Source organism: Fusarium sambucinum, chromosome I, assembly GCF_050947815.1.
Source record: "Fusarium sambucinum isolate potato_lamoka chromosome I, whole genome shotgun sequence".
Classification (NCBI taxonomy): domain Eukaryota; kingdom Fungi; phylum Ascomycota; class Sordariomycetes; order Hypocreales; family Nectriaceae; genus Fusarium; species Fusarium sambucinum.
The window spans coordinates 6,276,176-6,288,855 of NC_139294.1; the positions used below are offsets into that span (position 1 = coordinate 6,276,176).

Genomic DNA, 12,680 nt, shown 5'->3' on the forward strand with positions numbered 1-12,680 from the left:
AGTATCTCCGGGTGTTATTCCCAACCCCGATGGCGTCTATCTTTATGCAATCTCACGCCCCATCGTGAAGGCGTTACTCCGCCTCGTCTTGCGGGCGGTCACAGTCAGACCGCCTGAGGAAATAGAGCCAATCAGTGAAGTATCGAGGACGAGACTAGGAACAAGTGTCTTGCTTCGCCACGATATCATGCAGCTATGAGTGGTTGGGTGAAATGGTCGTGGTATATAAAGACTCTTCTCTCCCCGCCTAATCATAGGAGGCTCCTCGACTTCTACCGACAAGTGATATCAGCTTCACGACGTCGAGATCCACTTCAACGAAGCGACGACAAGCCACCTCTTTCGAACCGTAATATCATCTTCCCGCTTGATATCCCATGGCCTCTCCTCGCCGTTGCAATCCCTTTCCCATATCCTCTCGACCTCGAGTCCAACCTCCTTGAGGGCCACGGCGTCGTAAAACCCGCTCATCTTCTGTCGACCCGTGTGGAAACCTGCGACAACCCAGCATCGCGCTTCAGGTGTGCGTTTAAGAAAGTGGGAGATGGATCGGTGTAAGTTGTTGTGCTGCCAGGGCATCCAGAGGCAATCGGCTGCAATGATGCGGTCAAATGCATGCTCGCCTGTGACGCTGAAAGGGTCATCGAGCTCGCCCCAGGAATGGCCGTAGACAGAGACCCCAGAAGGGGTCAGTTCGGCAGAGGCGGGGGAGAATGAGGGTTGGATGTTGCGCTCGACATTTGTGCGCAGAGTTTTGAGAACAGGCTCAGCTGGGTAATCCGTAACGACGACACGCTTTGCGCCCAGAAGACCTCCCATGATACTTGGCAACGCGGTTCCAGCTCCGAGCTCAAGAATTTCGAGTCCCTTTACGTCGAACGATATGCTGTCCTGGGCCTCGCGAGGCTTTTGCAGAGGTATGCCCAATGAGTCGGCTTCGATGAACTCGGCGAGCAGTAGAGAGGCGTTCCAAAGGTAGTGCGAGAACAGCTTGCGGTCATCCTCCTTCACAGGGTCGGCGAGGTCGATAACAAGAGGCTTGGGAAGATGAGGTGAGGTGTAAGAGAGATTGTGTTCGGCATCGCCGTGTTGGTTTGTGATGTCGTCAGGAAAGATGACGCCCAGTGCGTCTGAAAGGTAGTCTTCAGGATCGACAGGACCGTCAGGATCGCTGTTGACGGAAATACGCCAGGTGAGAGACATGATTTAGTTTGATTTATTCGCAATACGATATCGACTGGTGTCGAAGCCCAACTGACTCAAGCTTGCCCGATTTCGGTTTGTGGCAGATCACTTGATCTTTTTGCAACAAAAGCCAAGTATGATATATCTTGATCTTTTCGAATGATGGTCACTAGAGGATATGATGAGTCGGATGTCTGATTTCTGTCTGGAATTAGGTAGACTAGATAGATAGATGGTGGGGCAGAGGCATTATTAAAATTGTCCTGACCGCTTTCGACGGAGACTTAGTACTTGCTCTGTTAACAAGCCATACTATCCATTCTTGAATCATTCTACCATCGAGATCCAAGAAAACAAAAACAAAAATAGCAAACACAAGAATAAATCTCCGTCTCCAGTTCGCCTCTCTCAGTGCTAGGCTGCTGCTACAGAGTTGGAGTTGTCTGCACAAGACCAAGGACGACCACCTCCTTTCTTACCAGACTCGATAACTCCAATGACAGAACCATATGTCCCGGCAATCATCAAGAATGTTCCTGAAACGATGACAAATACACTCCATGCAACCATGAGAATCCATCGTAGAGACATTTCCTGCTTACCCTTACTCCAGTTGTCGTACAGCCAAAAGCAACCATACGGTTGAAATGCTTGAAGAGTACCGAGAAGAGCTCCAACAAGAGATACAAGACTTCCAAATACTGGGATGGCACTCGCTATGATGTATGCAAACAAAGCAGTGCAGAAAATGAGGCCCAACCATGTAACCCAATGAGTGAGAGTGTTTGCTGTGAGATGCTCTGAGCCTCGAAGGATTCGAACGAATGCATACTTTCCAGTCACCTAAGAAACAAGGAAATAAGTACTTCATCCATCAGAAGACGGTGTATAGGAGACTTACATGAGTGTTGATGGTCGCACCAACGATAAGTCCTGGTAGAGCAAGACCATAAGCAACTTTCTTGATAGTCTTGCCAGCCGAGCCCAGAGCAGGCGTCGCAACATAAGAGCCACAGAAGTAGTAGATGATAATTCCTACAGTAAGGTATGTAGCTGTTGCGACACCCTGGCAGAGCAGCATGGCCTTTGTGTAGTGGCGTGGCTCACGCATCTCGGCAGCAAGGGGGAAGAAAAGGGGCGTGCCGGCGTAGGCAAAGACAATAGTGGAAAGCGCAGCCATGGCATCAATAAATGTCGGGTTACCAACAAGTTTCCAGTCTGACATCCACTTCTCGTCTGTGTCGGCCTTGGGCGCGGCAGAGGGTCGGTCTTGGACGCCGACAGCGATGGTGACGAGGTAGACTGGAGTGCTTTGGTCAGTATCACTGTCTATACAGATGTATATGGAGCTAGAAACTAACCAGATATCAGCAGAGGAACGAGTCCAGCCCAGGCCAGCCAGCTCATTCGACCTAGTGTACGAATACTGGCACAGCAGAAGACGATGGTGGATGCTACTGCAACGAAAATAGCAGTGCAAGCTCCATGTTCCGACAATGCATTGAAGCTAATGGAGATACCAAGAATACCGGACGCAATAGCGAAGACGGTAACTTGTTCTTGTCAGCGAAAGTGTCTCGATTCTGGGCATTTATTCCCACTTACACAAAGCAAAACTCAGGCCAAGAAACTCTCGTCCAATTCGCCCAAACAAGATACCACCTGCGTCTCCAATGTCGTAAACCTCGCGATGGTTGAGTTTGAAGGTACCAATCACATAGTTGGACCATGTCGTGATGCCTCCTATGAGGAGGAGACAAATGACACCAGGGATGATGCCGAGGGTATGGAAGGCTGATGGTATGGATAGAATGCCCAGGCCGATCTGGGTCTTCATCATCAAAGCAGCTGTTCCTAGCCACCCAACCTATTCATGTCAGTATCCATCAGTATCATGCACAGCGTCCAGTTACTTACATTGCGGTAGTTGGGTCCGTCTCCTGTGATATCACCAAAGACAGCATCGTGAGCTATAGGGGCGTCGATGACTTGGACTTCAACATCTTGAGGATCCGTTGGCACTGTAGCCAAGGTCTCGGGCTCGTGCTTGGTCGCTTGATCGCTGCTCATTCTGCCGGTGATTATTGAAGAAAAGGAAGAGGGGTCTTCATGTTTGGCATGAAGGCGTCACTGAAATACTTGTGCTCATAGGTCCTCAAGCTCACCAGCCTCCGTATTCGGGCCTTTACACTATATGATTCTTTGCTCAACATATCCCCTCATGATGTTGCTTAGACTTTTCTCATCTCTATGGGGCTTGCATCATAGATTTATACAGAAGTTCGATTGGCTATAGTGGTGCATTCTCTGCACTCAAAGAAAACCAAATGAGTGAGTCATCAGATATGTCTTGTTTGGTGATGTTCATCAACATTGCCAGATATTAAACAGGATAATAGTCGAGCTGTATTAGTATAAGACGAAAGGGCACGGATCGCAGTTCGTGGCTGTAAGCAGCTTTCGTGTTCTCCTCAAATTGAGATAGATGGTGAATGAGAAATCATATTAACCTGGACAAGTGCAAGAGATGCGATGTCAGATCAAATCATCAGCTGATTTGTAAAGTTTATCATCTGAGTTGAGTGTCCAAACTATAGATGAATCATCCCCTCAAAGAACGCCTCAATCAGTTATCGTACAATGTGTCAACAAAAAGAGCAAACACGAATCATGAAGAGCCAAACAAGTGCTTGAAAAATATACATATTAGGACAGTGTCCTTTCGACTAAGTAAGCAATGCTATCAAGATCATCCATTATTGTCATTAGCCATCAAGGGGGTAAGGTTCCAGTCCAAAACCCAGATAAAAACAACGAGTAAAAACACATGGGTATCGATACGTCAACTCCACGGCGCAAACATAGGCCCCAACCGATTCCGTTCCCTTTCCTTTGATCACCACCCGTTCCATGATTAACCCATCCCGTTATGAACAGCCTATCCGTAAAATAAATATGAGGATGGCCCTTGTTCTAATACAATCCGCTTACGCCGTGCCTGAAATGCTTTTTTGTTTGTTTGACATGTTTTGTCCGTATACGTGAGTAGAGGGGTTGTCGTAGTGTTTGTTACAGAGTAGTGTTGATGTTGTTTGCAAGCATCTGCTGCATCTCCTTGAGCTGCGCAGGGGTAGGGTCATCTGAGATCCAGGGACCCTTCTCCTCATCAGTAGCTCCGTGGAAGCCAGCAGCTCGGTTCAGGGTCTGAACATCGAGGTCGGTGACATAGGATTTGCCATCAGACAGCTTGATGCGGACCTCGTGATCAGTGGAGAGCATCATGTCATCCTTGGCAAGGCGTCGAGGACCATCAAAGACAGCCACGACACGCTTCTTCATGGTCATCTGACCCTTGTCGAATCCCCACGATGAAGGGTAATCGCGACGGTTCTTGCGGCTGCGCGACTTGGTTCCCAAGGCAACGCCACCACGGGAGTGAGTAACGCCCCGTGACTTCTGGACACCATTGACGGGATTGCCCTTTCTCTTGATTGAAGGGGAAGAGTTGCCCTTGGGTGAGCTCTCCTCATCCTCGTCACCACTGTCGTCATCCTCGTGCTTTGTCATAATGGTATCAGTGGTGATAGGTAGGTTGTTCTTCTCAAGAGTCTGGTGGACATCCTTATCGTTCTCAACCTCAGCGAGGCGCTTGGCATTGATGGCCTCGGCAGGGTCTTCTTGCTGCACAATGCGGAGCACACAGTCATCAAGATGCTCGTAGAAGTCCTGGGCGTTGGAGAAGGTCTGAGAGCAAGTGCTACACTTGCCAGTAGCGTCAGAGGCATAGCCAGACAGCTTCTTGTTGGCGTTGGCGTTGGCGTTGGCAGCCTTCTTCCTGCTGTTGGGAGGTGTCTGCTCAACACCGTGGACTGCAGTCAGATGACGCTTGAAGACATCGGCGCGGTTAAAAGACTTCTCCGCAGCCGAGCCAGAGCCTGGGCAAAAACCGCAGACCATTGTGCCCTTGTAATGTGTGAGAGTGTGGCGGTTCTTGTCATACTTGCGAGCGAAACCCTTAGTGTGGTACTCGCAGGTCTGAATCGGACACTTCTCCGGGCGCTCATTCTGGTGAGTAAGCATGTGAGCCTTGAGATCCTTAAAGGTCTTGCCACAATCAGGCCAAGTGCATCTTTGCTTCTCCTTGGACTCATCACTGCTGTACTCGCCAGGTGTTGGTGGGACGAATTGGCTGATACTTGGGGCGCGAATGTGGTTTTGGTTGTCCATTGGCGCACAGTAGGGGCTGCTGGGGAATGTGGATTGGAAGTTGCTGGCCTGGAGGAATGGTGAAGAACTATTGGTCCTCATCATTTGAGGTTGAGGCGAGGAGGAGGAGACAGAAGCAGAAGGTGATGCGGGATATGTGTGGTGGTTGTGCTGTTGATAGTGGGTGTCATAGGAAGGAATTCCCATAGGTGGACGAGTAAGCTCTGGGTGAACAAGAGAAGGGTCTATCATGGTAGAATTGGTTAGCGGTCAGCTCAAAAAGTGAAGCAGAAACAAAACAGTGGAGTTGAAGGTCAAGATGTATGTACAATAGGCGATTGCGACACAGGTGGACAGGCAGGGCAGCCGAGCTAAGCCCAAGATGGGTTTTACAGCTAGCCACTGCCGAAGACAAGAAGACAACGTCGCCAATCGTTTGACAGCGGAGAAGTGACATCAAGCTCCAATCGGGAAGACGGATGGCATGTCTCAGTTGACGGGAAAGCTTTCGGGGGGGGAGCTAAAGAATGAATGACTTGGAGGGAAGAAGGGATGACATGGGGAAAAAAAGAAAATGGACAAGACAGCTGAAAATGAGGATCGACGAGCACTACCCAAGAGCCGAGCCGATGGTATCTTGTTGAGTAGCAAACGACTTCATCAGATTGAAGCTGCTGCATGACAGGGCAGGGCAAGGCAGGGGTTCGCAAACACTAGCATATGGTAGTGGTGGGGGAAGAGAGGCCTCAGACCCTTCTGACTGGGGCTCAGTCTCTAGTCTCTGCCTCTCTACCAATCCCATTGCGAGACCCAGGGGGAGGGGAGAAAGGGGATCGCCGAAGCTCGAAGCGAGTATCCGTTCGTGCTGTAAGAAATAGTTTTGAACTTACCAACAAAGGCCTTGGCCGTGGGAAAGTCGAAGCTGAGCTCCTCCATTCCCGAGCCAGGGAATGACGCAAAATCAGATCCCATGTAATCATTGCCCACAATTGTAGGCTGGAGACCGAGGCCCTGAGGAGCCCACTCGGGCATTGCACCCATTTGGCCGTGGTGAGATTGGGGAGATCCAATTGCTGAAGAAGCTGTTGACGGAGCCGAGGCTGTTGAAAGACTAGACGAGGGTAGTCTCATATCCGAAGACTCGTCGGTGTACATGCTCGGTGACGCGCGGCTGTTGAGCATGTAGTTGGGTGCCTCGGCGTACAGAGAGGGTTCAACAAAGCCCATTGAAGAAGCATAGGCATCTGGGCTGGCGTTCTGATGCTGGAAACCATAGGCGTCGGCTGGGATGCTCACGTCCATGGGGCCTGAAGTGAAGATGACGTTGGTGTCGGCATATCGAGCATAGTCCTCGGCGTCAGGTTGAGAATGGAACATGGCGAATGACGTATCTGACAAGGCTGTCATGATGTCTTTGTGGGAAATGTTAGAGGTAGATGTGAATGAAGATATGGAGAGTTGTGTATCGGCAGGGCGAAGCTTGTACTTGTAGTTGGAAAGCTCAGAATGCAACCACGTTTATCTATAACACCAAATAATGTCAGAGCCAGGGGCTTTAACTCAAGTGAAGCGTAACGAAGCGGAGGCGGGGAATGTTTCTAGTTTTCGAAGCCAAAGAATGAGTATTCGTAGGCTGGGGAAATCTTACCTGCACTTTGCATTCCAGAAGGGAGTGAAGCTTGTTGTGAATCAAAGTCTCGCAAGGTCTGAGATGTTTCTGGCGGATGTGGGTTTAGACACGGTAAAGGATCCTCTTTTGGTCGACTTTCCGGGGACTCGTCAGTTGTCTCAAAGATGGATGGTATTTGAGTGATGGGAATGTCGAATTGTAAGTTGAGTGAGAGTTGTTTCAAGGTGAAGATGAAGATGAAGATGGAGGTCCGGTGGGTAAGTGTGTAAGATGGGAGGAAGAACACTGGTCCAAGTTGAGATATGCAGGAACCACTTGTTGATCGTATCGCCTCTTGATAGTTTGATGGGCAGAGACGATGTTCTTAAAAGAAACACTAAGTGGCCTTGAATAAGGTTGTCGTTGTTGAGTAACGAACTCTTAGACCAGGCCCGAGGAAAGGGTTGGGGGCTGCCAACGTAGATATAGTCAAGGCACCGACTACACTAAGCAGAGACTACTCTGCACCTGCATTCGGGGCCCGTCCGTGGTTTCTCCAGTTGATTGACAGGATGGATACCTCGATGAGAGGCTGCTGGGGAGAGAACCCTCCCATGCACAGCGGTACGTAGCCTGCAGAAACGCTGTGTGCAGTGCCCGGGTTGCCTTGCCTTACTTTGGCTTGCCTGTAGGGCCTAGTTAGGGCCCAGCAATTGAAGCCAAGCAAGTGTCGGGCCAGGGGACCAGGGGTGGAGGGGAAGGGGAAGGACATGGGAGGAGGGTGAGATGAGGTATGGAGTGGGGGTGAGTCGAGTCTACCCGTCATTTCACACCCATCACCATCACCGGCGGACCAGCCAGCCATGGGAGCTCAAGCTCAAGCCCAGTTTTAGGTCAAAAAAGAAAGAAGGAATAAAAAGAGGGTGTGTTTGTCTCGCACAGCCGTGGAGATGGTCTAATCAAACAAAGATGTATATATGTACGTAGGCACGAACAGACAGTCAAAGTAACCAAGATGCATAGAGAAAAGCAAGCAAGTCAGTGGCCCAGCGCTTCACAACGCCAGCCTGCCTACAGCAAAAACAGTACCAGGCTCGGTATTCAGAGACAATCTGCAGCCATGTCTGGGGTTCCTTGGCATGATTGAATTAGATTTCGGGAAGGGGATTGATCAGTCGATCAATCAATAAGACGAGAGTGCATATCAAGAATGGAGGGGGCACAGAACACCTCAAGAGACAACGATTGAGGCGTATCGCCTCCAGCCTTCTTTCACCAAGAGGACTCACTTATCACATTGTATTGGTATCAGTATTGCTTTGTATTGTAGTGTATGCACTGTATCGTGAAAACGACTCGGCTCTCGCTAATGAAGGCTTCGCGACACGGTATGCCTTTCTTTGTCTTTTGTCTTGTCTTTCATATTAAAAAAGGCGGAGGTCGCAGCAGAGAGGTGTGTGCGTGCGAGGAACAGCTTGATTGATCTACATGTACCGAGACAACACTGAGGGTCTCTTAAGAGGGTCAAGGCCAATATCTAGCATCTTGACAGGGCGAGTTGCAAGGGTGAATAGGTGCAATGTCGAGGTAGGGCGTTCCTCTCAAGGTAGCTATACTTGTGAAACGTATTCCTTCAGTACGTAACTGACGCTCCACTGTCCAGTCGATACTCCAGGGGTCTCTCTCCATCGCACGTCACAACTCTGTGGATAGTCTATTCATTTAGCGGGTGACCGGTGCCCCTCACGGCCTGTGTTTAGACATGGAGATCAATGTCACTGAGTTGCTATTCGTAGTAAAGCCATCCATCCATTGTTCTCGATAGCTCCATATAGCACAGCAAGCTGCAGATGTGATTGAGATGTGTGAGGGGAAGGATAAAACTAAAATAAACTCGATGCTAGATACGGTACGGTACGATAGTACAAACTCTGCTGGCGAGCTTGGGTGCGTATGAACGGCAACCATCGTTAATCACCCGCGATCCGCTTTATTATTATTATGTATTATTATTATGGTTTTCTCCATGAAACCCGTTGATGATATACAGTTACAGTACTGTGCTCCCGGTGATAGTGATGGTGATGGTCGATGCAGTTGATCTGACATGGACCAGGCTGTCGGTGAATGTTAAGATACCAGGATGGCATATTAATTATCTAATGAGTGCAAATCCCTCCTTGCATTGTCAATCATCAATAACATGTTTATTATAGGATATTCGCGACATGTCCCAAAGTTGGGCGATCTTGCATCCATGCCAGGCGGGTTGCTTTTTACTGGGCATATCCTGTACTGTTAGTAGTTGATCACCAGTAGGGTAGGCATCTCATCACATGCGCAGCATTCCATTCTCTATAGCCCCCATGAACTTATTAGCTGCTTTAGTGAACTGCACTTCCCGCGTCTGCAATTCTCTGGAGCCGCGAGACAAGCCTTCTCTCAAAACGTGGTAGTTGAGAGAGCGAGTTGAGCGAGGGTGGGTGGGGGCTATTGGTAGATATTTTTATCAATAACTCGATGCATAGCAAAGCACAGCACAGCACAGCACAATGTGCATAAAAGGAATGCATCCATCCATCTTGTCCGTTATGCTGTGCTGTGCCTCTCTTTTGGTTCCTTTCCTCTCATGGTTGGGTTGCCCGATACCTTAGTAGATTACAGAGATAATTCACCTACCGAGTACTAATTCAAACAACCAATCCCGTACTTCGGTTACGAGATAGTTCGATCGGCCCCGAGCACTGGGGGGCGCAGTCCGGCTTCTCCTTCTGCTTTCCCCCCTGTAACTTTACTGCATCTTCACTGTATCTTTACTGCGCTGACTTCACTGAGGCATGACCCTGAATAATCCCTCCTTTCCATCCCCTGCTTCTTTTTTCTCTTCCCCTGTCAACCCGTTTCCCGACATGGTCGCTGCGCCCTTGTCGTTGGCTCGCACGTTGCATCTCCCGGGGAAGGCGTACCAGGAATCTCACATCGTCTTGGCTATTCCCAATCTAGTCACTCGTGTCTGAGCCTGCGGAAGATCACTGATGTCAGGAGTTTCCTCTTCGAGTCTCTCGCTGCAACTTGGCATGCCTGTCAACTTTCCTCCTCCCCCTGCAAGTTTCGCTTGGCAACTCTCCTCTACACTATCCCAGATGTCCGTCATGATCAACCAACACTTGATTAATCAAACTTGCAAATCGTCGGCAAAGTGTTTCATCCCCCGAGCCTAGTAGTGGTCCGTCTCCATAATCTCCATCTCGCCATCAATTGACTCCAGAAGCTTTGCGGAACGAAACCGTCAGTGATAAACAAACACAACGCCGGTAATGGGTCAACCTCCACATGGCGTCGGCTCAAGTTGACGCGCCGCAAGACGGTTGCGCCCTATTACAACAGTACCGAACCGGAATGTACATGTTTATACAATGCCAGAGATTATAGATACAATTCGGATAGAGTTTTGCTTCGATCAACCGTCATTTTCCAGGTGGAGTCGTGTCAGAGAACAGTATCCACGGGGGAAATGATCAAAGAAAATACTCCATGAGCTTGCATGTCCAAAAACGCCATGTCATCTCTAATCTAACTGCGAACCAAGACTGCTTCATCTCAACATTCTAATGACCAATGTCAACAGTCTACTGGTCCTTTCTTTATTCGATGGCGTTCCCTTACTCGTTCAAGCCCTTCTTAGTCAGGGTCAAGTTGATGTACAAGAACAATATGTTGAATGATAAGGGCTGTGTCATGGTGCCATACACACTGAAATATAAGCTAGGCAACGGAGTCAAGTCCTCGATATGGGCATCCACCATTCGTAGGGCTTAGCCAGGTAACAAAACCCTGTCCCGTTTAACGTTAATGTTTAGAAGAAGGAATCGTGTGTCTGAGATATCGATGCTTCTGTCTCTCTATCCGCAAATTAGTGGACGGCAGTTCTGACAGACAAACTCTGCGCTTCAAAGGAGAACTTGGTCCCTCGTGGCGCCGGGGCTTGAACCGTTTGAGGTCTGGGTCTGAGATTGTGATCTGATCCGCCCTTGACCCGAACGCCATGTCCGGGAGGAGTGCAACGGTGAGCGACGGATGTCTCATCTCACCAATTCGAATACAGGCTCTGTCTCCCCCGAAATCCAGTGCTGCCACCGCATGCTGTGTAGCGCCGAGTTCCTGCGTTTGCTTGGAGTCCGTCATGGTTCAGTTCAGTGCATGTTGTTTCTCGGAGAAGAGACGCAACCGTCTTAGCCCAGCGTTAGAAATGCGTGTGCTGCCAAGGCTAAGCCATTAAGCCATCATCGACGGATATGCACCTTTCATTGGATGCTGTGTATCGACAAACCTCCTGCGCAGAGGCTTGTCAAGAAATCGTGTAGGCGGGGGTTTTAAAAAAAGAAGCGGCATGGCTGTGCAACATATCCACTACCCCTACCCTACTACGCACAATGCCTCCAGACCAAGTTAAAGATTTTTGACGCAACCATCTCATTGCACCCTGAAAGAGCCAGGTCGGAGAATATAATCGTAATAAACTTTAGTAACGAGATAGGGCTTCTTCGAGTCTGCTGATCTGCCTGCATATGCACTCCCTCTTCAAGCCTAGGCTAGGCGTTCTTCATCGAGGGAGCAGATAGGATACTTGATGCAGCATGATAGTGGTTGTTATCCAGACGAATTCTGAGTCAAGCTTTGCCGTCATCATAGACCTGCTGTTACGTTGTATTACATTAAGCATAACATATGCTTGCTTTCTTGCTTACCAACGAATCTCGTGTTGGCGGCGATCTGCTTTTTCTTCTTGGAAGCATTGCGGTCATGGTGGAAATTACCGATATTGAACATGACTTCCAGTCAGCACTCTCCGTAGTGACACGCACACCTTGTCATCCTTCCCGTTGAATTCTGACACTAGTTTATCCTCGACCCTTGCTTTGATGTGGCACGGTTGATTAGTCTAGACCTGTCCACCCAACGCGCCGGAACGATCAAAGATGCATAACAGAGATTCTATAGACGAGATAAAGAAGCAAAATATGATGATCCAGAACAACGCCCAAGTTTCGGAGGGAAAAGAAGCAAAGAGTCGGGCATCTATTATTGTGGCCAACATATATTGAACATGTTCATGCTTTGTAGGCAGGTACGTAGTAGAGAAGTGGAAGATGTTGATGAATATTGACAGGGGTATGTGAGTGGACCACGAAAAGTAAATATGATAATCCGATGCAGCAGATCCTACAGAGTAAAGTCTTGTCCCATTTTATTCCATTCCGCTCCAACCCTGCCCCCTGAACCGGACAGGACGGCAATTTGGTCTTGTTACATATCGTATTTTGCTTTGTTTCTTGCTCCTCCAGCGATGTCATCCGCATCTGCTTCTGCTTCCGCATCCACTTGCTCCCCTCCCTCATCCCTTATCCTTGAGGTGAATCATTTCCCACTGGCCGGTTCAGTGGCTGACTGGACGACCCTTCGTCAGCCTGCATCGGCCAAAACCGAGTAACATTGCCGTACCTACTATATATGCTGTGCTGTGTTGTATTCCAGCAATCCGGCACTCCAATCAACCACTCACATGCAGACGAGGGGTTCCCGGATGAGACCCTGTTTGGGTTTCCTTTACCGCTACCTACCTCTGAGAACCAATGACGGGGGCTACCCATTGAGCGTTTGCCGTATCGGTTATGCGCAG

General features: G+C 49.2%; 3 protein-coding genes across 3 annotated transcripts; all 3 read right to left on the bottom strand.

The window, feature by feature from the left end:
• Positions 1–294: 294 nt before the first annotated feature.
• FSST1_004734 (uncharacterized protein) lies at positions 295–1,203 on the bottom strand (the record flags this gene model as incomplete). Its single annotated transcript, XM_083230938.1, has 1 exon — positions 295–1,203. One exon carries the CDS (start codon positions 1,201–1,203, stop codon positions 295–297), a length of 909 nt encoding a protein of 302 aa, XP_083088164.1.
• Positions 1,204–1,599: 396 nt separating this feature from the next.
• On the bottom strand, positions 1,600–3,255 carry FSST1_004735 (transmembrane amino acid transporter protein-domain-containing protein; the record flags this gene model as incomplete). Its single annotated transcript, XM_083230939.1, has 5 exons — positions 1,600–2,028; positions 2,087–2,487; positions 2,547–2,738; positions 2,791–3,052; positions 3,103–3,255. The coding sequence occupies 5 exons, from the start codon at positions 3,253–3,255 to the stop codon at positions 1,600–1,602; spliced, it is 1,437 nt and encodes a 478-aa protein (XP_083088165.1).
• Positions 3,256–4,254: 999 nt separating this feature from the next.
• On the bottom strand, positions 4,255–6,798 carry FSST1_004736 (uncharacterized protein; the record flags this gene model as incomplete). The annotated part of the gene is made up of 2 exons (XM_083230940.1): positions 4,255–5,636; positions 6,282–6,798. The coding sequence occupies 2 exons, from the start codon at positions 6,796–6,798 to the stop codon at positions 4,255–4,257; spliced, it is 1,899 nt and encodes a 632-aa protein (XP_083088166.1).
• Positions 6,799–12,680: the final 5,882 nt, after the last annotated feature.